General features: G+C 38.1%; 1 protein-coding gene across 2 annotated transcripts in view; it reads left to right on the top strand.

Moving 5' to 3' along the window:
- The window catches only part of NELL2 (neural EGFL like 2), a 392,940-nt gene that overhangs the window by 225,358 nt on the left and 144,937 nt on the right, over positions 1-22,645 (top strand). For both annotated transcript variants that reach the window (XM_042946302.1, XM_042946301.1), the window contains exon 14: positions 17,156-17,281. In XM_042946302.1, coding sequence (XP_042802236.1) covers positions 17,156-17,281 — 126 coding nt within the window. The remainder of the gene's footprint in view (positions 1-17,155; positions 17,282-22,645) is intronic.

Genomic DNA, 22,645 nt, shown 5'->3' with positions numbered 1-22,645 from the left:
AGAGAAAAAAAAGGAAACCATTTGAGGATTTGAAAAAATGAATACACTGAAGCAGACTAAAATGAGATAATGGGAGTAAAATATAATTTGAAAAAAATTACACAAAATAAGGAATATAGCAGAAAAAATTAAGGAAAATTTTTTAATAAAAATTAAAAATAAAAATGAATTTTTTCTCTTTCTGTATTCAAGAAAAGAAAAGAAACAAAAAAGAGAAAAAAGAAATAAAGAAATTGTTTGAAAATTTGAAAAAGTGAATACACTGTAGTAGACTAAAATAAAATGATGGAAGTAAAATAGATTTTGAACCAATTTATATAAAAGCAAATAATATAGTAAAAAAATTAAAGAAAAATATTTTTAGTAGAAATTGAAAGTAAAAATGAAGTTTTTCTCTTTCTGTTCAAGAAAAAGAAAAGAAACTAAAAAGAAAAAAGAAAAAAAAGGATATCATTTGAGAATTTGAAAAGTTGATTATACTGAAGTAGACTAAAATAAAATGATGGAAGTAAGATAGAATTTGAAAAAAAAATTACACAGAAGTACAAAATATAGTAAAAAATTAAAGAAAAATATTTTTAATAATAATTGAAAATAGAAATGAATTTTTTCTTTCTGTATTCAGGAAAAAGAAAAGTAGTATAAAAGAGAGGGGGAAAAAGAAAGAAAATTGAATAAATGGACCTGCTAACAGATTGAAATAAGACTGAAAATGCTTCGTTTTCCCCCAGAAGTCAGACTTTGTAGCGCTTTATAGTCCATAACGTAAGTAGGTGGTGAGACTTGTGTTCTTGAGGAGCCAGGTTGGCGCAGTTGGGCGGGGCTCAGTGTAAGGGCTCCATTCTTCACTAGATGATGCTGCTAGCCTACTGGGGTGAATTGCTGTGGCGCTTGTAGGTGCCTATGCGCATGCGCGGGAGCAGTGAAAATGGCGTCACCCAGCTACCCAGTCTCTAGTATTGGAACGCTGTTCTCCCGATCAGCAGTCGCGCACCTGTCCTCTATCTTCAGCTTTCATCCACTCCCTGCTTCTTCACTCTCCAGGACCAGGCCCCAGGCAGTACTTCTCTCCCGAGTTTTGTCTCAGATGCTGTTTTCCCCAGCCCCTTACTTCCAAAGGACTGCGGCTTTGACCCTTTCCGCCTCTCTGTGGGAGGGTCTCACCGAGCAATGGCCGAATGAACAATGGCCGAATGTCAGCTGCACCCAGGAATGCTTGCTGGACCCTCTGCTGCCGGTGCCCCAAGACTGCGGCCAGGTGCCAGCCCGCCCCAGAAAAAGTTAGCGAGACAATGTAGCAGCAGCGTTTCAGGGATTACGGGAAATCACAACACACATCTGGCACCTGGCTTCACCCTTAACGACCTTGTTCCAGCACCAGCGAATGTGGCTGTTTTCTGGGGTCTGCTGGGACCAGGGGGCTTCAACCGTCTCTACCAAATGTCCTTCCAGCAGTGCAACCACTTTTCCCCGTGTGGCCTGAGAACCTCCCGGACCCCACTCTGTTCCTGGGGATTCACCCTTCCCACCAGAGCACCGCCAGGGATCAAGCTGCGGAGTTGCAGACTTTGCACTCCCCTTGTTTACAGTCTTAATGGAATTTAAACCCTCTCCTTTCTCCCTTTTTAGTTTAGTCCTTGCAGCTGTTTCCAATTTTCCACTTTTCTTCAGCTGTTTTGGGTAGGGGTGCTTTTCCTGTATTCTGCCCCCCCCCCCCCCATCTCTGTCCTCTCTCCACCTACAAAGGTGGCTCCCTGCCTGCCGCCGGCTTCTCTCTCCCCACGTTCACCTCCGTGCCATGTACCTGCTGAATTCTGTGGTTCAGTGGTTCTGTGGTACAGATTGTTGTGTTAATCCTCCAGTCAGTTATCTAGGTGTGTAGGATGGTTTAGTGTTGGTCTGACTTTATTTCATGGACACAAGACACACAAAACCTTCCCTGCTGTTCCGCCATCTTGGCTCCCTGCTCTGTGCTTTGTTAATAGAAGTCTTATCTTACTCTCTTTGGCAGTTAAGACCATAGTATTCAATGTGCTGGTCCAAGGAGCACTATAGACCATCACCTGGGAGTTCCTTAGGAATACAGAATGTCATACTTTATCTCAGCCCTACTGAATCAGAATCTGCACGTTTACAAGATCTCGGGTGACTCCTATTATGCATATGAAAATTTTGAGAGTACTGGTTTAAGGCAGAGAACTTATTTAATTGATGATCTTAATTACTTTGTAGCTATCCAGTGTTTTTTAGCCATATGTTCAACTAGAGAGGAATTTTAGTGTTCAGAGTTTCAGGTTATTTTCATTGGTGCACAATTTGGTTTCCTTAACATGGTTTCTTACAGTGTGGTTCAAGCTGCATCAAAATCACCTGAGGAGGTTGTTAGAAATACAGATTCCTGGATGCAACCTCATTTCTGCTTAATTGGGTCAAGGCTAGGTCTCAATAATCTGCATTTTTATAAGCTTACCAAGTGATTATTACATTCATTAAAGTCTGAAAAGGCCTATTCTAGATTAATGCTGTATTGATATCCTTCCAGGCTGGGTTTTTAAGAATTGTTACTATTTTTTTAATTTTTGGCTAATAGGCTCCTGCCTAGAGAGATGAACTATTGAGCCTGTGTGGTCATATATTTCTGAGTATCACGTGGTTTCACCAGGGTCTTCAGTCCTGGCACTGCTGGTGGTTTGGACCATAACTCTGTGTCACGGAGGCTTTCCTGCACACTGTAGGAAGCTTAGCAGCATCCCAGACCTCTACCTGCTAGATGTTTGTGGCTGTGTTGTCATAACCAAAAATGTTTTCAGATTTTGCCAAATTTCCCTTGGAGGACAAAAAAATTGCTCCCAGTTGAGAACCATTGGTTGAAATTCAGTAAATACTAGGAAGATAGCTGTATGTGAGCATGATACCTACCCCTAGTTTCTGTTAGTCTTATTTGATCCTCTTGAGGGCTTTTGGTTTTATGCCAAGGGTGAAGAGGAGTCTATGTACAAGCATGTAAGGGCTTCCTGGCACTTTGAGCTGGTTTTAACAGTCAATGGCAGGAGACACAAAATGTGATGATGGGGAAGAGGATCAACTCTTATATTTAGGACCTAAGCAAAATATGCTGGGGGTGCCTGGGTGGCTCAGATAAGTGTGGGACTCTTTCAGCTCAGATCATGATCTCACAGTTGGTGAAGTTGAGCTCCTCGTCTGACTCCGTGTTGACATCACGGAAATTGCTTGGGATTCCCATTCTCTCCACACACACCCCTGCCCTTCCCCCACTCGCTCTCTGTCTCTCTCAAAGTAAATAAATAAACTTAAAAAAAAAAAAAGATTATGGTAGGACTCAGGTCCCAAGGAATAAAACAAAAATAGGTATAAGAAATTGTTGAGTAGCTCTGAACATGCTGTGAAGCCTGAAAAAGATGCTATGTGATGTTTCAAAAGTTTTGCAGCTTTGGGGATGGGAGCTTCTTGTAAAGGGACAAAAGTAGGGACACAGGGATATGCAATGGCTTCAGCGGAGACTCAGAGAACATGGGAAAGCCCCAGAGGATGCCCAGGGGCAGGGAAGTAGGCAGTGATAGTATGTGTTGATTTATTCCTGATCCCATAGAAACACTCAGGGTACACTCAGAAGTAACTGGTGAGACATTGAGGGGGTACCCTTGGATTCATCAGCAGCCAAAGAAATTTGTATTCGTAGCCTGTAACATTATTGAATTTCTGGTATGAGTTTGAGTTTTGTTTGGCCCCCTACTCTCACCATATTGCTTACCTTTGCATTTCTTTGTAGTATGCAAGAAACATTTACCACCTACTAGTGTTAAAAAGTATTCATAATTTTGCCACGCCTTTGCTAGTCAATTGTGTCAATGCTGAAAAGTAAATCAGAACAAATACTTATTTTGTATACCCACCTTTTGTGAAAGAGTCTGTCTGGTACCTAGATGGATACTCTACAGATTTATATGTGCAGCTGCCTCTAATTATTTATAAAAAATATATATGTCAGAAGAAATTTTGAGATGTAATAGACAAATTAATGTAAAATGTTTATGTGGATGAAAAGAAAATCTTTCCATTATTGAAAAGTGGGGAGCAGTTCTAATGTTATGGAAAAAATATTGCACAAGAAGATTTGGGTTTAATTCTTACCTCTGCTATTTATTAACTGTGAGCACTTATGGAAATCATTTAACATCTTTGAGACTCAGTTTCCTCATTTATTAAATGGGAATATTTGTATTATGAGGTTGGGAGAGCAGAAGTAAAATAAGATTAAATAAGATTAAGTATGTGGAAAAGTGCCTTCCAGAAAAATAAGTCCTTGGTAAAAGTTTGTGATTAAATTTGTATTTATTGCCATAGATGCTTCAGTCAAGTAATGCAACATGAATTTATTTATATGTTACACTAAGTTATTACATGGATAGCTAAGATGTTACAATATAAGTTTATTGAACACTTGAGGCAACAGTACTCTTAATGTCTATATGATGATACTGTCTTATATTTTAAGCCAATTATAATGAGATCTTTAACTACTTCAATATCTAAATTGCCATGGATTATCTCCCAAACCAAATCACTTTATGCCAAATTCCTTTCTGGTCTGAATAACATTCTAACCAGTTCTTAGATAGAGTATGTATAATTCATCTTCATTTTGCAAATTATAAGATAAAACTTTAAATGTAACAATGGGAATTTATGTTATTTTTCTGTAGATGGGTAGCAGGTTAAAATACTTAATAATTACATTGCATTTATTGTTTATTAATATTAGGAAAAATGTCTACTTAGAATTAAGAAATTCATTTAGATCATTTGCAGGTATCTTATGTGAAGCAGCAGTTTATTATCCTTTTTTATTACATAAATGAAAATAATTTTTTAGAAAAGACTCTTCCCCCTGGAAAAGAATCCATTTGAAATGATATGTGGGACATCACATGATTGCAAATTTTAAAAAATTTAATTGATGGAGATTTTTCAACTTCATTAACTTTAAGGTCAAGTATAACTTAGAGATTAAATGATAATTACCAGCTTTATCTTGCCTTCCATGAAATCTGGGTCATGTGTTCTAGTTATATTTGTTAAAAATGCTTGAAGTCCATTAACAAATGCCACTCTTAGCATTCCCTTTGCAGTTGTCTTCCTTTATTCGTGTGTTCATTTGCTTCCAAGAAGAACCAACTGCAGTGTAAAATAAGATTATCACATTGCACCAAGAACATCTGAAAAAAGACTTAGAGATAGAAGATGGAAGTTTCAGCATGGTTAATGGCAGGAAACAGTATAGCTAGAAATATGTAAGGATTGGACAAATAAAACAAATCTAACTTTGATTCAATGGTCCTGAGATTATGTTTGGGATCTGTCGTGAAAACATGTGATGTCGCAAAGAAAATTGAAGTGATGCGGTCAAAGGAACAGATGTTGCAGTAAATGTTAGTTTCATTTTCAACATTATGAATACAAATAGGAATAAGTTTTTAGGAGATGCACTCGTTGTGCGTTGCAGGGAGCATTAGGCATGAATTAAATGAACGTGACAGAGAAATGAGAGATGTGAATTACGTGATGTAGAGGGACATGACTTGTTTGGTCAAATGACTGTTCCAGAGCAAGAAGAGCTTCATGTGTTTGAACATTATGGTTCTAAATTACATTTCTTATTCATTGGTATCATATAAAAATAGACCCCTGAGATTTTTTTTTAAGGTTTATTTATTTAATTTGATAGAGAGAGCATCTGCATGCGTGAGCAAGCAGGGGAGGGACAGAGAGAGAGAGGAAGAGACAGAGAATCCCAAGCAGGTTTCATCCATGATGCCAGCGCAGAGCTCAATGTGGGGCTCGATCTTATGAATGAGATCATGACTTTAGCTGAAATGAAGAGTTGGACCCTTAACTGACTGAACCACCAAGGCTCCCCAATCCCTGAGATTTTAATAATACATAAGAGTATTTTCATTTTTACTTTTTATTCCATCTTAACTTTCCTCCAAATAATTGTTCTTTGATAAGAAGAATGTGCTCCCAAACAGATTTTTACAAGTTGTTCATATCCTTATATAAGAATACGATGGTGAAAAAGTGGGACTGAAATTGCAGAATGTATATGTTTGTGGATACTGAGTTGTTATGAGGTCATACTTCCTAATCAACATTAAACATTAAGATTGTCAAATTTAACAATACAGTTTAGTCAGTGATTTATGTATAAACAAGCAATTGGAACTTGGAGTGGTTCCATAACTTTCATGAAAGCACTGATGTAATGTTTAGATTAAAAACTCTGAATGGGCATCAATTTGGATATTGTAATGACTGAAACCCTTGTTTTGGCAAAATAAATATATATTTGTTAAATTAGTTTTTAATATTTAAAAATACTAATCTGCCTTTTTGGAAAGAATGCTGTTCAACTTGATGAATTTTCGAATCCAATATGACAAGGCAATCTTTCAAACTGTCTGTTCCTTAATTTCAAGCAAGTTGGATTCAGCCAAAACAGCTACTAACTGGCCATGAATAAGCACAGACAAAAACTGCAGAAGTAGAGACAGATGGAATCCCCATGGCCAAAGAGGTTAGGGACATGCTGGGGAGGAATTGGGACTTCATCTGGGCCTTGAAGAGTGAATCCAATTTAGATTCGCAGAGCAGTAAGCAAACAGAAAGAGCAAAACATGTTTTGAAGTTTTTTCTGCAACAGGAGGTTTACAGCCAGGAACGTTAGATCACACTGCTGAGACAGGGACCAGATTGTGGAGGAACAAGGGATTATATGGAGTGATTCTATTCAAGATTTGCAAACCACTAAGTTATAGCAGACATTCAGGAACCTTCCCAACTTTAAATAGTTTCCTTGGTTATGAAAAGGGAGCAACTCTATAAGTGCCCCCTATGTCACAGGGTTATGAGAATTAACACAGGGTACAGAACCAAAGTGTTATAAAAATGTCAAGTGGTAGGGGCACCTTGGTGGCTCAGTGGTTGAGCGTCCAACTTTGGTTCAGGTCATGATCTCACAGAGTTGATGAGTTTGAGCCCTGCATTGTGCTCTCTGCTGTCAGCACAGAGCCCACTTCAGATACTCTGCACCCCCCTCCCTTTGCCTCTCCCCCACTTGTTCTCTCTCTCTCTCTCCCTCTTTCTCTTGCTCACTCGCTCTCTCTCAAAATAAATAAATAAACTTTAAAAAATATCCAAAGGTAGATTGCATGTGGATAGCTATCAACCGTGCTGGGTTGCTATACTCTGCTTGAGTAATTTTACTCTGCATCCCAGCCAGCTCAGTTTCCACTTGTTTCCTGCAATGATTGTTGTAAACCTTCATCATTCCATGCAAAGTTTTGATTCTACCCATTCTCTTATTCTCAGCAGGTAACTTCTTTACCAACAAAACAGAAAACAGTGACTAACTTCCTTATCCTTCTGCTCCCATAACATAAACCCACATGCTTCATGCCGACTTTTTCCTCCTTCTGCCTAGTCTCAGTGGAATGCATACCCTTTTTCCTAGGAGTGATGGGTCCATCTGAGTACTGAATCTCATCTCTTTCTGGCTTCAGAGGCATCTTATTCCGTCCATTATCCCCTCAAACTCTGTTTTCAACTTATTTATTTCTATTTGCTTCTCCAGATCAGCATTTAAATATGCTCACGTTTCTTTCTTAACCACACATTCCCTTCTAGCTTTTGTTTTTTGACCTATTTCCCCTTTTTATCCCAATTTCTGAAAGGTGTGATTGATTTTCATTGTCTCCATTTCTTCATGTCAGATGCTCTCCTTCACCTACTTCAGTCTAGATTTTTTATCCCATCTCCCTTCCAAACTACTTACACCAAGGTTACTGATAACTTCTGTAATGTTAAATCAGACGTCTTTCAGCCAGCATTTTGCTTGACCTCTAGGCAACAATTAATTCTATTGCTCCCTCCCTCCTTCAGATACTTCTTTACCTTGTCTTCATGATACTACATTGTATTGATCAGGGATCAGAGTTGCAAACAGCACAACCCACTCTGGAAGTTTAAGCAGAAAAGGAATATATTGAAGAATGTTAGAAGGCTCCCAATATATGTGGGAGGACAGGTTTAGATGATGTTCAGCCAAGACAATGCATGTCAGACCTGAGTACATATCCCACTACCTCTGCCTCTTGATGTCAACACCACTGCTCACACTGAATTGCGTAGTGTTCACCGATGACATCCGGGACCAGACTCCAGAACCTATGCCACTGCTACCATCCTAAGTGCCAAATGCCTTCTCCACCCTGCTTGTCAGATGTCACAGCCTTGCTTAGCCATGAGTTCTCTTCTGAACTGAGGTTTTGCATTAGTGCCCCTGGTGAGCAGTCCTAGGTTACAAGTCTATACCCTAGCTGCCAAATACGCTGGAATTTGACTTGTGACTTCCATCTTGGGGAGATGGGGATTTCCTCAAGTATAGAAGGTGTGTTCAAGGGTGATTGCTGACCACTATTTCAACATTGGTCTGCTTCTTCTAGTTTGCCACCACCTCTCTGAGCAAGCTTTTTCAGTCTCCTTTCTTTACTTGCCTCTTAAATATTGAAGTTCCCCAGCCCTCCATCTTAGCTTTTTTCTCCTCATTCTGTACCCTCTCCCTGGGTGATGTTGTCTAATATTATGGCTTTAATTACTTTCTCTGTGCTTGAGGCTCCCAAATCTTGACTTCTATTCTTGTCTTCTCTCCTGATATATATGGAGAGTATATGGAAGTACTCAGTACTTCTCTCCATTGATAGATAGATATAGAGATAGATATATGTATATATAAAGTCTTTTCTCTCCTGATATATATATGTATATATATATATGTAAATGTGTGTGTGTGTGTGTGTATGTATATATAATCTCCATATCTCCACAGTTATTTTGTATGCAGCTAGAACATACCGTCCCAGACACAGGAAGCCAAACTCCAAGTGAGTGTCCTCCTAGCTTCCAATTTGCTCATCTTGAATCCATCCTCTCTTCTACCTTGCAGTTAAAAAATGTTGCTTAGCAACTCGTGTCATTTCATTCATTCACACCCTTTAGAGGAGCATACACACACACACACACACGTGCATGTGCCTACATGGCAGACAGTGTCTCTGGAAGGTTGCACAAGAAATTGGTAAAAGTGGATATCTCTGAGATTGCGAGTGGGAAGCTGAGTGGCTATGGGTTGGACTTAACTTTAATTTTGCCCTCTGTTGTATCTTTGAAAGTTTATACTCTGTGTACATATGATGTATTAAAAAATTGATTTTCAAGCTTCAATAGATTCCCATCCATCACAGGATAAGGTCAAATTATTTTGTGAGTTTTGCAAGATATACACACAAAATAGCTCCTGTTTAGTTCATTAGCCACATTTAATGTTTTGCTATTCTTTGAATATATCAAAATCTCTCACTTTTCACAATTTGTGCATCGTTCTTTTATTTGAAATGTTCTCCTCTTTCCCATCTCATTAGCTAACTCTACTTTTCCTTTAGTCCTCTGCTTAGATGTCACACCCTCCTTCTGAAAGCTTTGCCTTGCCTGTAAGATTTGGAGCCCTCACATTTTGTTCCAGATGGCACTATCCTTATCAAATTCCCATAGCATTTTTAAAAATTACTATTTGTCTCTCAGAAGGACCAGAGCTCTACAAAGACAGATACTATCTGTCTTCTTCAAGGCTATGCCATTGGTGTCCAAGTTAATACCTTGGGGCATAGTAGGAATTCAATAAATATTACTTACATGGATAAACTACTCATGCTTTTGTTTCCTCAAACCCTTAAATGATCTCACCTTTCCCCACAGGTATAATTTTATGATCCACTCTCAACCCTGTCTCAAATTTTCTAACTGCATATCTCCAAGTATATCTATTTTAAATCAGGAATCCTAACACTAAGAATGTATTCTATTAAATGTAGCAAGAACAATGATACAATGCTAGAGTTTTTATCCTTCTTGAGGAATGTACCGTACAATTTACAATGAATGAATTAAAAAGATGAATGAAGAAAATATAGCATTATTATTTTGAGATATCAAAATATCATATGTTTCAGTAGCATATGATAGATATAGTTTTTAATACATAAAAATTAATATTTGGTAAACAAACTTGTTAATGACACTGACTTTAAAATAGGATTGCTTGCAATTCCTTTTAATGTTAGCCTATTTGTAAATGACATTTTAATTTATTCTTTACTGATTTTTCACCGAGCAGCCTACTTATACTTGCAAATTTTTTATTTTCAAAAATACTCTTATCTTCCCAAATGTTGCTCTCAAATCTCTTTCCAGAATTACATTTCTCAGAACTTAGCCTTTTTCCTGGTTTATGAATTAAGTCATTGATCTCTTTGCCAACTTTGCCAAGCCAGTTTTTCACAGCTGGTGGGCTAAGACTTAGCAATAACCCATACCAATGTGTATTTGTCTTTAATGTGTGGAGTCCTTGCTGTTGAGCTGCATGACTTCAAGATTTTATTGGCTGAGCAATAAAGCATTAGTGTTCATTAACATGCTAATATAATCCTTTTATAGGGAAAAATTGAGATAGCATGCTGTATCCCTAGAAATATACCATGCTTTTAAAAAATGTTATCAATGACACATAAAGCATAAGATGGGGAGGGTAGGTAGCCAGGTTGTGTGGCAAAAGCACACAGGAGAGGAGACATCATACCTGAGTGTCCACTGCCCCCAAGGATAGTCTGGAGACCACTCTATAGGCCAAAGGAACAGTAATGTGGGACCTAGGAAACAGTTTTCTCATTATGATTGCCACTCACTAACTATGTAAACTTGTGCTAGAAGGATCTTCTAAACACCCAGATCTGATTCAGTTAAGTCTCTCCTAAAACCTTTCCCATGTCATATAGGACGGAGTTCAGATTTAAAAAAAAAATTTTTTTTAATGTTTATTCATTTTTGAGAGAGAGAGAGAGAGAGAGAGAGAGAGAGCAGGGGAGGGGCAGAGAGAGAGGGAGACACAGAATCGGAAGCAGACTCCAGGCTCTGAGCTGTCAGCACAGGGCCCAGTGCAGGGCTCGAACCCATGAACCATGCGATCATGACCTGAGCTGAAGTCTGACACTTAACCGACTGAGCCACCCAGGCATCCCTAGAGTTCAGGTTTTTTAATGTGGGTCATGGAAGTTTCACGATCTGATTCCTGCCACCTTCTTACTTTGTCTTTGGCATTTCTGTTTCTCCATTTTGTTAATTGTAAATGACCGTGGTTAGGTTAGATGATTTCTATAGTTCCTTTCAGGTCTAACAATCGGTGATTCTGAATAGTTACAAAGTCAACCTCAGCTTTCAGATAGGATGAAAGGGAATTTATAAATTTATAAATTACTGTTTCTAAAGCAGATCAACTTGAATTATCCTGGGGCAAGAGAGGTTGTTCAAGTATAAGAAACAGGGTTTACTTATGCTTTTTAAATTTGTTGGCATATGACTGTGTCTCCTACAAAATCCTGGAGAATCAGATTCTTCACTGCAACCATACAAATCATGTTCTCTTTGTTAGAATTGTAAAGTGTGAGGGCTGGTAATGACTTGGAAACCTCTAGCCTTTATATATATATAGATGATGAAATTTAGGTCCAGAGAGATGAAATGCCTGTCAGGTTTATAACAGAGCCAAAGACTAGAATCCAGTCGTCTTTATTCCCCCTGCAGTGCTCTTCTACCATGCAAGACTATATTTTACCACAGTGGCTTCTGTTCACTGTTCATACAAAAAGCTCACGTCCAGCTAAATGCCTGGACAGCATACTGGGAAGACAAAGGATCCACTCTGCCAAGTTGAGCTCCAGGTCAGATCAGTGTGAATTAGGACACTTATCCTTTTTCCTATGAGATGAAAAGCCATGAAAGGATTCATTGATTCATCTAGCACATTTTAATTAATTAATTAATTTTTTAATGTTTATTCATTGTTGAGAGAGACAGAGACAGAACTTGAGCAGGGGAGGGGCAGAGAGAGAGGGAGACACAGAATCTGAAGCAGGCTCCAGGCTCTGAGCTGTCAGCACAGAGCCTGACGTGGGGCTCGAACCCACAGACCGTGAGATCATGACCTGAGCCAAAGTCGGATGCCCAACCAACTGAGCCACCCAGGCGCCCCATCTAGCACATTTTTAGTAAGGGCCAGCCATTGTTCTAGAACAAGGTCTCTACCCTCCTGAATCTTATATTCCAATAGAAATAGACAACAGACATACCGACAAATCACTTACTGGGATACTTTCAGACCCTGATAAGTAATGGAGAAACTGGGGCTTGGAAGGTTACTTTAATTTAGTCAACTGCTCCTTACCTTGATTGTACCACTCTTCTCAGTTCCACATTACTAACTCCTGTGAGATTTTTTTCTTTTTTTTTTTTTAACGTTTATTTTATTTTTGAGAGAGACAGAGATAATCTGAAGCAGGTTCTGTGATGACAGCAGAGAGCCCAATGCAGGGCTTGAATTCACAAACCATGAGATCATAACCTGAGCGAAGTCAGAGGCTTAACCAACTCAAGCCACCCAGGCTCCCCAATGAGATATATTTTTCTGTGTCACTTTCCTACTCCCCTCCTTCCAAATGCTTTCATATTTCCATAGCACAGCAAGGAAGATACCTTTCTCGTATTTGTTGAACATTTAAGTGCATTCCCATTCTGTCTCCTATCCCATAGCTGTATTTCTGTTTTATTTCCTGCATAAACTTCAACCGAATGGAATACTCATTGTTCCTAAATGTTTCATGCCTTTGCTACCTCTGCTGCTGGCACTAGACTTGAATCTCTACAATATGCCTGCTCATCTTAGAGCATCTCTATTTGACAGGAAACTGTTCAGTGGCAGCCTTCTTCAACTTTGTATACGTCTGTCACTTTAAGCCTACTTCAAAAATCTACCTCACGCCCTGCCACACCAACCAGCACATTGTCCTTGGTTGCCCAGTCTCTTAGTCACCAACTTTCCTCTGAATACCAGTCCTGGTAGTGAGTGTATTCTTTCTTGCCTTCCCTTTTCTTTTCTCTTTTTTCTTTCCTGGCACTTGATATATAGGACCTCATGCTGTTATTCATGCTGTATCCAGGCATCTTAATTTCATTATCAGCTCCTCAAGCTGGGGGAGGGAAGAGTCATACAATTACTTATATCACCAAATGTAAATTCCCAAATGTGTTCTGCATTAGTACGTGCTCAGAATAAAAAAGCACTGTGTTAAAAAAGTTGGTTGCTCCCTATTTAATGCCCATTGTATATGTTTCTGCTATATAGTATGCATCACTTCATAACATTATTGTTTAAGTGTTGCTTCTCCAGCTAGAATTTGTCTTTGTTGCTTAATGCAATACGTAGACATGGGGCATGTACATTATATACTTGTTGAATTAATGAACGAAAATTTTAAAAACATGGCTAGGTACTCAGAGCCTGTAATTTACTCATGTACATGGGTAATTTTAGGGGGGGAGATGGAAGAAGAATAGTGTTATAATGGTCCTGAGATTTACTTGACCATGCAGTACTCTGTGTTTTGAGGAACCATGAACCTCTCTTAGACATACTGCTCTCTAAAGTACAGGCTTAAAACATGGAAGGCACCTAACTGGATGATGATGATGGTGGTGGTGGTGATACTACTTAGAAGGATTATAAGTCCTTTAAAGGCAGGACCTTAGCTTAACTCTCTTTGTGCTGAATTTTGTGCTAAAAGTCACATGGACCACACAAAGGGCACACAGTGTTGCAATTATATTTTTTGGTATTTTACTTTGTTTCCCCCCCTCACAATACTGCTCCTGACACTTCATATCTCTGGGCCATGAATTCAGTATTTCTTTGTGATCCAAACCATTCAAGTTCCTAAAAGGCTTCGTGTTAAATAGGTTCCTCAATAGGTTTTGCTTTATGACCCCATGTTGCGTTTTCTCTGATCACATGGTATCTTCACAGGAAACATCTACAAAGAATGTGACCGGCCAATGTCTCCCAACAGTCTGTGGTTTGTAGACCCACCAACAAACAAGTGGTAGAGACAGTATTTATGCTGTCACAAAATACCCTATTTATCTTATAAACCAAATTATCCAATAGCTTTGGCTGTCAATAGGGTCCATTAACAGAAATCACCCTAACTGTCTCTTTTCTGTGTCTTCTCTAATAGGACTTTAATACTCTCAAAGTTCTCATTCCTTGAGTATTCTTGGGAGGGGTTTGGGGTGCTTTGTGTACTTCTGAGTTTGATTTGCCAGGTTTGTTGGCCACTCCTACTGAGGTGGGCTTCCTCCTCTAGCATACTGTTTGGAGAGAAGGACAGTGTCTTCAGTAATTAATGCTTGCTCCAGCTGGGACTCCGTTCTGCACTAGGCACTGTAGCTACATCCTTGACTCTACCAAGAAATGAGGTCTTTCGCTAGAAACTAGGCTTGTCTTGAGGAAATGATACAGTGTACTCAATAATTCTCCCCTTTGATAACCAAGATCTCGTCACTGAGTTGCGTTCATTATTCTTGGCTCTTTCCTTCCCAAAGATAAATTCTTTACACCGCTGTGCACATGAACTTCATTGTGGCCATTCCTCCCATTCGCAAGCTTAAACCCAGGGGACTTCTGCAGTGGCTTTCAGTAACTTCCACTTCAGTTCAGCACTCTCTCAGAGGAGCAGGGTTAAAGACCATTGATCCAGCTGAGCTCATTAGTAATCCCATATGATTCCTATTATTATCTTAAGAACCTGGAAGCAAATGAGTTTTCATCATATTCCCCCAGGGTGCCTGTAGTTTGATTTTTAGGCTGTAATTGAATGTGATACTTGCCTTGCAGACTACTGCAAACATTTAGAAGTAGCATGATATCATGAGAAGAGTATTATACTAGAAGCCAGATAATCTGAGATATATTCTTTAAAAAAAAAAAGTTTATTTATTTATTTATTTATTTTGAGAGAGAGAGAATATCTCAAGCAAGGCCCATGCTGTCAGCACAAAGCTCAATTTGGGGTTCTTTCCCACAAACCACGAGATAAGGACCTGAGCCAAAATCAAGAGTTGGAGACTTAACCAACTGAGCCATTCAGGCACCACTGAGATCTATTCTTAGATCTTCCTTACGCTAGCCTTGAAGCATTTATTCATTCATTCTGCAGCATTTATTGACCCTGTAATATCCTAAACACCCTATAAGCTATTGTGAGTTCAAAAATGAATTACATACTTAGTGATTCTTAACCCTGCTTATACATTAGACCAGGGATCATCAGATTATGGCCTGCAGGCCAAATCTGATGCAACTTCTGTTTTTGTAAATAATTTTTTTTTTTGAAATATCACCAGGCTCACTTATTTACATTGCCTGTGGTTGCTTTCATGCTAGAAAAACAGACTTAAATTTACAACAGAGATCCTGTAAGTCCCAAAGCCTAGAATGTTTACTATCTAGATCTTTACTGAAAAATTTTGCTGATCCCTGCATTAGACTCATCATGGGGAAGATTTAAAAAAGAAGTCATTGCCTGTGTTCCACCACAGATAGTTAAATAAGATTTGGAGTGGGGGTTTGGGAGTTGGCCCAAGAACCGATGTTTTTAAAAAAGTATCCCAGATGAATATAATGTGCAGCGAGAGTTAAGAGACACAACTAGATGATCTCTACCCTGGAGGAGTATATAAGACTTACTGGCGAGAAGAAGCTTATAAAACTTAATAAAGTCACAATGGATGAATCTGCAATGGAAACACCAAGTTCCAAGAGAGCACTGCATAGGGAGAATTTTACTTTATTAGGGAAGTTTTCACAGAGAGACGTTTAAACAGATTCTTGAAGAATAATCCACTGGTGGCCAAGATCCACTAAGGGTGGTGATAGGCAAAGAAGGAATAGAGAGAACAGCATGTATAGAGGGAGGTAGATGAGAGAGAGCATGGTCCATTTGAGGAATGATCAGAAGTTCTTTGTGGCCAGAACACTGAGAGGGAAGAAGGGAGTGGGTCATAATCTATAAAACTGAAAAAGTAAGGGCCAGAACTGAAAGAGCTTTTTATGCTAAGAAGTTTGTAATTTATTGTGTTAACTTTCATTTAGTAGTTTAGTGGAAAAATTGAGTCTTTCTAGGCTTCCATTTTCCCATCTGTAGAATAAGCAGTTAGCTTAGATGATTGCCAAGATCCCTTTACCTCTAAAATATAACCTTCTGAGATTTCATCAGTTACGTCTTTTGATACTCTCAGGACTGGGTTATATGGATACCATGACTTACAGAGTAGTCAGTCACCAGACTATCTCCTATAATTGATCCATTTCTCTTAATAGTAGAAATGAGAGCATTGCTACTTTGGGGATGCCTGAAACAATGCATTAAGGCCCTTCATAAAGAGTATTTCATAATGACAAGATATTTGTGAAATAGTTTATGTTCCATGCAGAGAGGTGCTATAAAATGGGGACAGTCTTATTGTAAAATTCACATTCTTCCCAGTGCCTGTTATGACTTACCATGTCTTTACACTCAAAACTTGGTGTGTGAATTTCTATGGAAGTTCTTCAATATGATATCTTACTACTATTTTACAGTTTTTCATTTATATCAGATCTCTACATTGTAATTTCATCTCTATTCAGACACTGAGATAGCTATATCTCTACTTCTATCTCTAATAAACTATATGGTATTGGTTTCTTGTCTTTAAGTTATTCAAGTTCTGGTGTATGTAAATATTTTATTTACCTCTTACGGCCTCTCCAAATACACAGAATAGCCAGTAAATCAAAAAATAATATGTGGTATACTCAGCGTTTGAAGATTCCGAGACTCCAAGGTAGCAAACTTGTACTTTCTGATTCATTTTATCAGAGGTAGATGATTGCGCTGAAATTTTCTAACTATATTTAGAATGTTGCAAGTTGAAATATATAGACATGTTTGAAATTCCAGCAAGACCTATTGGAAAAAAATGTTTACAGTTTCTGTCATTTGAACATCAAGCATTCTTATTAAAGGAGATGTTCTGAATACTTTTAAAAAATGCTTTTCAATTGGAAACTATTGCCTTCTCCAAGAAAATTATAGAGAAACTCTAGAATATTGGCCACTGTTGACCTCTTTGCCCTACTTCTTCTTCACAGACATTGATGAGTGTGCTGAAGGGCGCCATTACTGCCGTGAGAATACAATGTGTGTTAACACCCCAGGTTCTTTCATGTGCATCTGCAAAACTGGATACATCAGAATTGATGATTATTCGTGTACAGGTAAACAGTAGCTATTTGTGAAATAAAATCTTCCTATTCCTTAAGTTTACTTTTAAAGGTTCCTTTTAACTCTAATTTTTTGGAAAAGGATGCCATAAATACTCCCTTACAACAAAACAAGTCATAAGGAAAAGCGTATCTCCTTGATTTGGTAGTTAATTTTGAACCTGTTCTAAGGAAAGGAATACCTGCTTGCCCTGGGTAAGTTTTATACTCCCTGTTAGGAGAGTAAAGAAACACTAGAGAACCAAATTAACATTATGCTAATTTTAAATGTAAACAGTTTTATGCTCAAAACTTATGTGAATCCAATGGCAAATCCGAGAAACAACCCTTAAAAATTTCCTTTATATGGCAGTAGATTTTTGCATAGAGGAAGGATAACATAAATAATGCGATGTTTTCAGAAATAGATTCTTGCAGTGCTAGAAAATGGGAATATTAAAGAGAATCGAGCTCCTTCATGTCTCTGGGAAATGCAGCTGAGCACATCAAAGAAGTTTTGCTTTTGTTTGTTTTATGAACTATCACTCCCGTCAGTACCATCCAGAGTCCTGTTCATGGATATCTTGAGTGTAGTCATGTCTAAAGTTGGACCTGGGACAAAACAGCCTATTCACTTCATATTCTAGGAGTTCCTACCTGTAGAATATGAAAGAAAATGGTGCTAGAAGAGTAGCTTGAAGACTGTGGGGTTTGAGGAATTGTGGGTGTGAAACAGATATTTCTTTGGATTTCTTTTTTTTTAAATAGAAGAATCTTAAATAAATTTTAGAAAAAATGTGTGGAATCATAATGTTGCAGAGTACTTAAAATATTAATCTTGTAACTTTTTATCGTACCTGTCACTTTCTACTCCATCTCCAACTTTATCGTTTTTGTCTAATGGATGTACAAATAATACTTCAAGGCTTCCAGGGAAAGAGACCGCATAACACACTAGTAAAACTATGAATCTATAATAAAAGTGTCATCTTATGCCTCTGTGTTATTGTACACTCTTCTAAGTTTTCATTATAGTGACCATAGTGTGTACTATTTGATATCTTGTTTATCAAGATAGAGGTCTTTCCACTAAATTCAAATATAATATTTATGTAAAAACAAAATATTGCATGTAAAGAACAATGAGAAGTGGCCTCCCAGTCTATAGAGAATAACCAAAGATATTTTGAAGGTAGAATTCATATAGAGTTGCTGATTGATTTGCAAATTCTTGCTTTTTTGTCAGCTTATTCTAAATATTTCCACATTGTGGGACTAATTCTGCACATTTTCATTAGACAAAATTTAATCACACCGAGTGGCAGAGTTTCTTGAAGTACTACAGAGATCTTTGTCAACATAAAAAATATAAATAACAAATCTCAATAAATATATGGAGAATAAAATACACAGTTTGCTGTATTGTTGGTAATATCAGTAAGTCTGAGTTCCAATGTAATTGTTAACAACAACAACAAAAGTCTTAGTGAAACTACTGCATCTCAGAGTATTTCAAGATGTGCTCATTAAAAAAAAAAATGGAGAGCTAGCAGTTTTCAAGGAGTCTGCTGATTCCGTGGCATGAAAGACTTAAAAGCTTTGTACATTTTTATACTTCCTAGTGATTCTTTTTGTTTTTCTTACATTCTTAAAAAGTGTTCAAGACTGTAAGTAAGAATACATGACACATAATTTGGCCTCCTGTTGAATGAGGAGTGTTTCTTCAGGGCAGAGTATTTTCAAGAGCTTCGTTTCCATTCCAAGCCTGTCTGTTGGCTGTAAATCCAAGGAATCGTTGAGCTGTCTTGCCTTACAGAGAATCTCTTGCTCTGGCTTTACCTCTCCTAGTGTATTTTCCTTCCAAATAAAATCCCGCAAATTACTATTTGTTTTTGACTACTTAGGGAGAATTTTCCATTAAGATTCCAAAGTATCTAACGATATAAATAAAGTATCCCATTGTAGGAATGCCAATGAAGGCCAAGATCATTTTAAGAAAAGCTGTTCAGGCCATGATTTTTGTGCCTAAAGAACCAGAGCCAAGAATTTCAAGATCTGGCAGGTGATGGAACGTATTTCCTTAATGATTCATTAGCATTTCCAGCTAGCACCAGTATTTCTATGCTTCCACTTAAAGAAAGATTTCTTGCCCTTAAATTTTCTATGTATTATGGGCAGGCCTACAAATTTGAGAATTTACATCCATATATAAAAGTTGGATTTCCTAGGGATCATGAGTGGATTTTATTTTATAGTCCAAAGTCAGGCGATCTTTGGCAAAACTTTTTATATTAGACCATGCAGGGTCAGCACATAGTCAGGGTTCCTGTAAAGGAAATGAATGTTTAAATTCTCCCTCTTTGAATCTGTCCCTCCACACTTTAACTTTAGCAGCTATACAAAAGGCTCGAGGAAATGACTCCTCTGCTGGAGGTTTGCCTTGCAACTGAAAGTATCTAGGCTGTACCTTTTCAAGAGCTCCTGTAAGACCAGAGTATGACTTTGTTCTGTTGAAGATTGGGATTTATTTTCCATGAATTTAGATACAGACATCCACATACTTGCAGTATAAATGCAAGCCTTCCAGAATAAATGTCAAGACACCATCACAAAGCCATTCTCTGACATTTGTGACTGAGCTCCTGGAGTTCTGAATTTGTTTTGCTTCTGTATGCTTGCCCCTCCTCCCTGTTGCAGAACTCCCCCCCACCCCGCCCTCGCCATAAGATAACTGACATTCTCATCACTGAACCCAGCAGACTCTCAGAGTTGCTTCCCCATCTGAAAATTAATCATTCTAATTTAAAGAAGAATCCAAGAGCGATACATGTTACTTTATAGCCAGGAGCTTTGATCAATAAAAGAAGCCTTTTTTGCTTTTATAACCCTGTCACTCTCACATGGAAATTATGTATGCTACAGAGGAATTACCTTACATAGTTGGTAGAATTACATAGTTTATTTTTTTCTTTCAGTTTCAGATAATTTGAGTTATATCTTTCCCATAATCATAAAATTTGGGAGAGGGGGGCACCTGGATGGCTCAGTCAGCTGAGTATCCAACTTTGACTTGGGTCATAATCTCACAGTTTGTGAGTTTGAGTCCCACATCAGGCTCACTGCTGTCAGCAGGTAGCCCGCTTTGGATCCTCTGTCCTCCTCTCTCTCTGCCCCTCCCCCACTCATTCTCTCTCTCTCTCTCTCTCTCTCTCTCTCTCTCTCTCTCTCAAAAATAAATAAAACATTAAAAAATACATAAAATAAAATTAAATTTGGGAGACGGAAAATTCTTAAAGGTAATCTAGTCCAATCTCTTAATTTTCACATGTGGGAAAACTGAAGCTCAAAGAGATTAATTGCCTTACCCATGGTCATACAGTTAGTGAGAGGCAAAAGGGGGGCCAGAAGATAAGCCTCCTTATTAGTTCTCATATTATTCACCATTTGTTAAATTTGCAGCCATATAAAAAATAAATAACGGGAAAGATTCATATTTTATGTAGAAATACATTATTAGTTTATTTTTTATTTTTTATTAAAATTTTTTTTAATGTTTATTTATTTTTGAGAGAGAGAGAGAGAGATGGACAGACAGCATGAACAGAGAAGGGGCAGAGAGAGAGGGGACACAGAATCTGAAGCAGTCTCCAGGTACTGGGCTGTCAACACAGAGCCCGATGTGAGGCTCAAACTCATGAACTGTGAGATCATGACTTGAGCCAAAGTCCGATGCTTAACTAACTGAGCCACCCAGGCGCCCCTACATTATTTAGTTTATAATATTCAGTATTTAAACTGCCTTTCTTATAGATTGTTTCAGTTCATTAGCTTTGATTCCAAGAGGAAATTGTCCCCTACACATCTTATAATAATAATTCTGAACCAGAAGTCAGTAGAAGAAATATAAATCAGCATTTTCTGGGCCTCTGACTCTATTATACAGTTGTGCTAATCATTCAGTTGCAGAAATGCTGTAGCAGTTTAAGCTCTTCTAAAGTCTTTAATATATTTGTCCTTCCAGAGAGGGTGCTATTTACTTATTTTTCTGATTAATGCTTCCTAATCTCTTTCCTTCTCACATCTTTTCCTATTCTCATAGAGGAAAGAATGGGAATACCTACAAGGAAAGAAGGAAAATGAAAAAGAAGGAAAGAAAGAGGGAAGGAGGGGAGGGAGAAGGAAGGGAGGGAGGGATGGAGAGAAAAGACAAAGGGAAGGGGAGACAAGGGAAGGAAAAGGGTTTGATTCACCTGAGCCAAGATGTTAGAAGCCCACTTGCCAGTATCTCTGATTGTAAAAATAACTTAATTTTTATGCATAACAAAGTTTCTTCGTTACTGATGTGGACTAATGGCTTTCTTGGTTCATTCTTATAAGCATTAGTTGAATTGGGCAAATCTTTTTGAGTTTTACTGGACATCCCTTCCTGGAACTGATCTTGTGTAATGGGCAAAGAGTAAAATATCTCTGGAAACAAAGATGGGATCCAAGAACTGTCAAATTATCAAAGGACAAACATTCTGAGAAGGCATTCATTTCACAGCTTCCTGCTGCATCTCTCTGCTCTGATAATTGTAATTAAAAAATGGAATTCTGATTCTTTTTTTGTGTTGAGGAGCTTGTAATCCTCCCACTGTTATGGAATGCTTTAGAGTGGGAACAGGAAATTGGGAAAGGTAGAAGCTAATGAAAAGTTTTGCCATCTTAGAGAGAAAATGATCCTTTAGGGCAGTGGATATCCAATGAGGGCAGTTTTGCCCTCCTACCTGCCAGAGGTCGTTTAACAATGTCTAGAGACATTTTGGTTATCACAGCTGTGGGGAAGGGGGTTGCTACTAGTGTCTAGTGGATAGAGGTCAGGGATACTGCTAAACATACTATAATATTATTATTAGGCTAGCTATCCTCTTGAGGAAATGTCTTATTTTCCTAGAATCCTTTCAGCTGGGAGCTTTTCTCTGGTTATTTTCCAACTGGGTCATTAATCTTTATCTACTACAAGACAGCTCCCCATAACAAAGAATTATATGACCCAAATAGTGACAAGGGTGAGAAATCCTGCTTTAGGGTCACCCAATCGAAATTGTAAAATGTACACTTAAAAAAACTTTTATTTTAGGGACACCTGGGTGGCTCAGTTGGTTAAGTGTCCGGCTTTGGCTCAGGTCATGATATCACCGTTCATGAGTTCGAGCCCGCATCAGGCTCTGTGCTGACTGCTCAGAGCCTGGAGCTTGATTTGGATTCTGTGTCTCTCTCTCTGCCCCTCCCCTGCTCATGCTCTGTCTCTCTCTGTGTCTCAAAAATAAATAAACATTGAAAAAAAAATAAATTTTTTTTAATTTTACTTATTTTTATTTTTTTTAGATGTTTGTTTAT

This window comes from Panthera leo, chromosome B4, assembly GCF_018350215.1.
Source record: "Panthera leo isolate Ple1 chromosome B4, P.leo_Ple1_pat1.1, whole genome shotgun sequence".
In the NCBI taxonomy this organism is placed as follows: domain Eukaryota; kingdom Metazoa; phylum Chordata; class Mammalia; order Carnivora; family Felidae; genus Panthera; species Panthera leo.
Note: the sequence above shows the minus strand (reverse complement) of the source record. Positions and strands in the feature narration are given on the sequence as shown.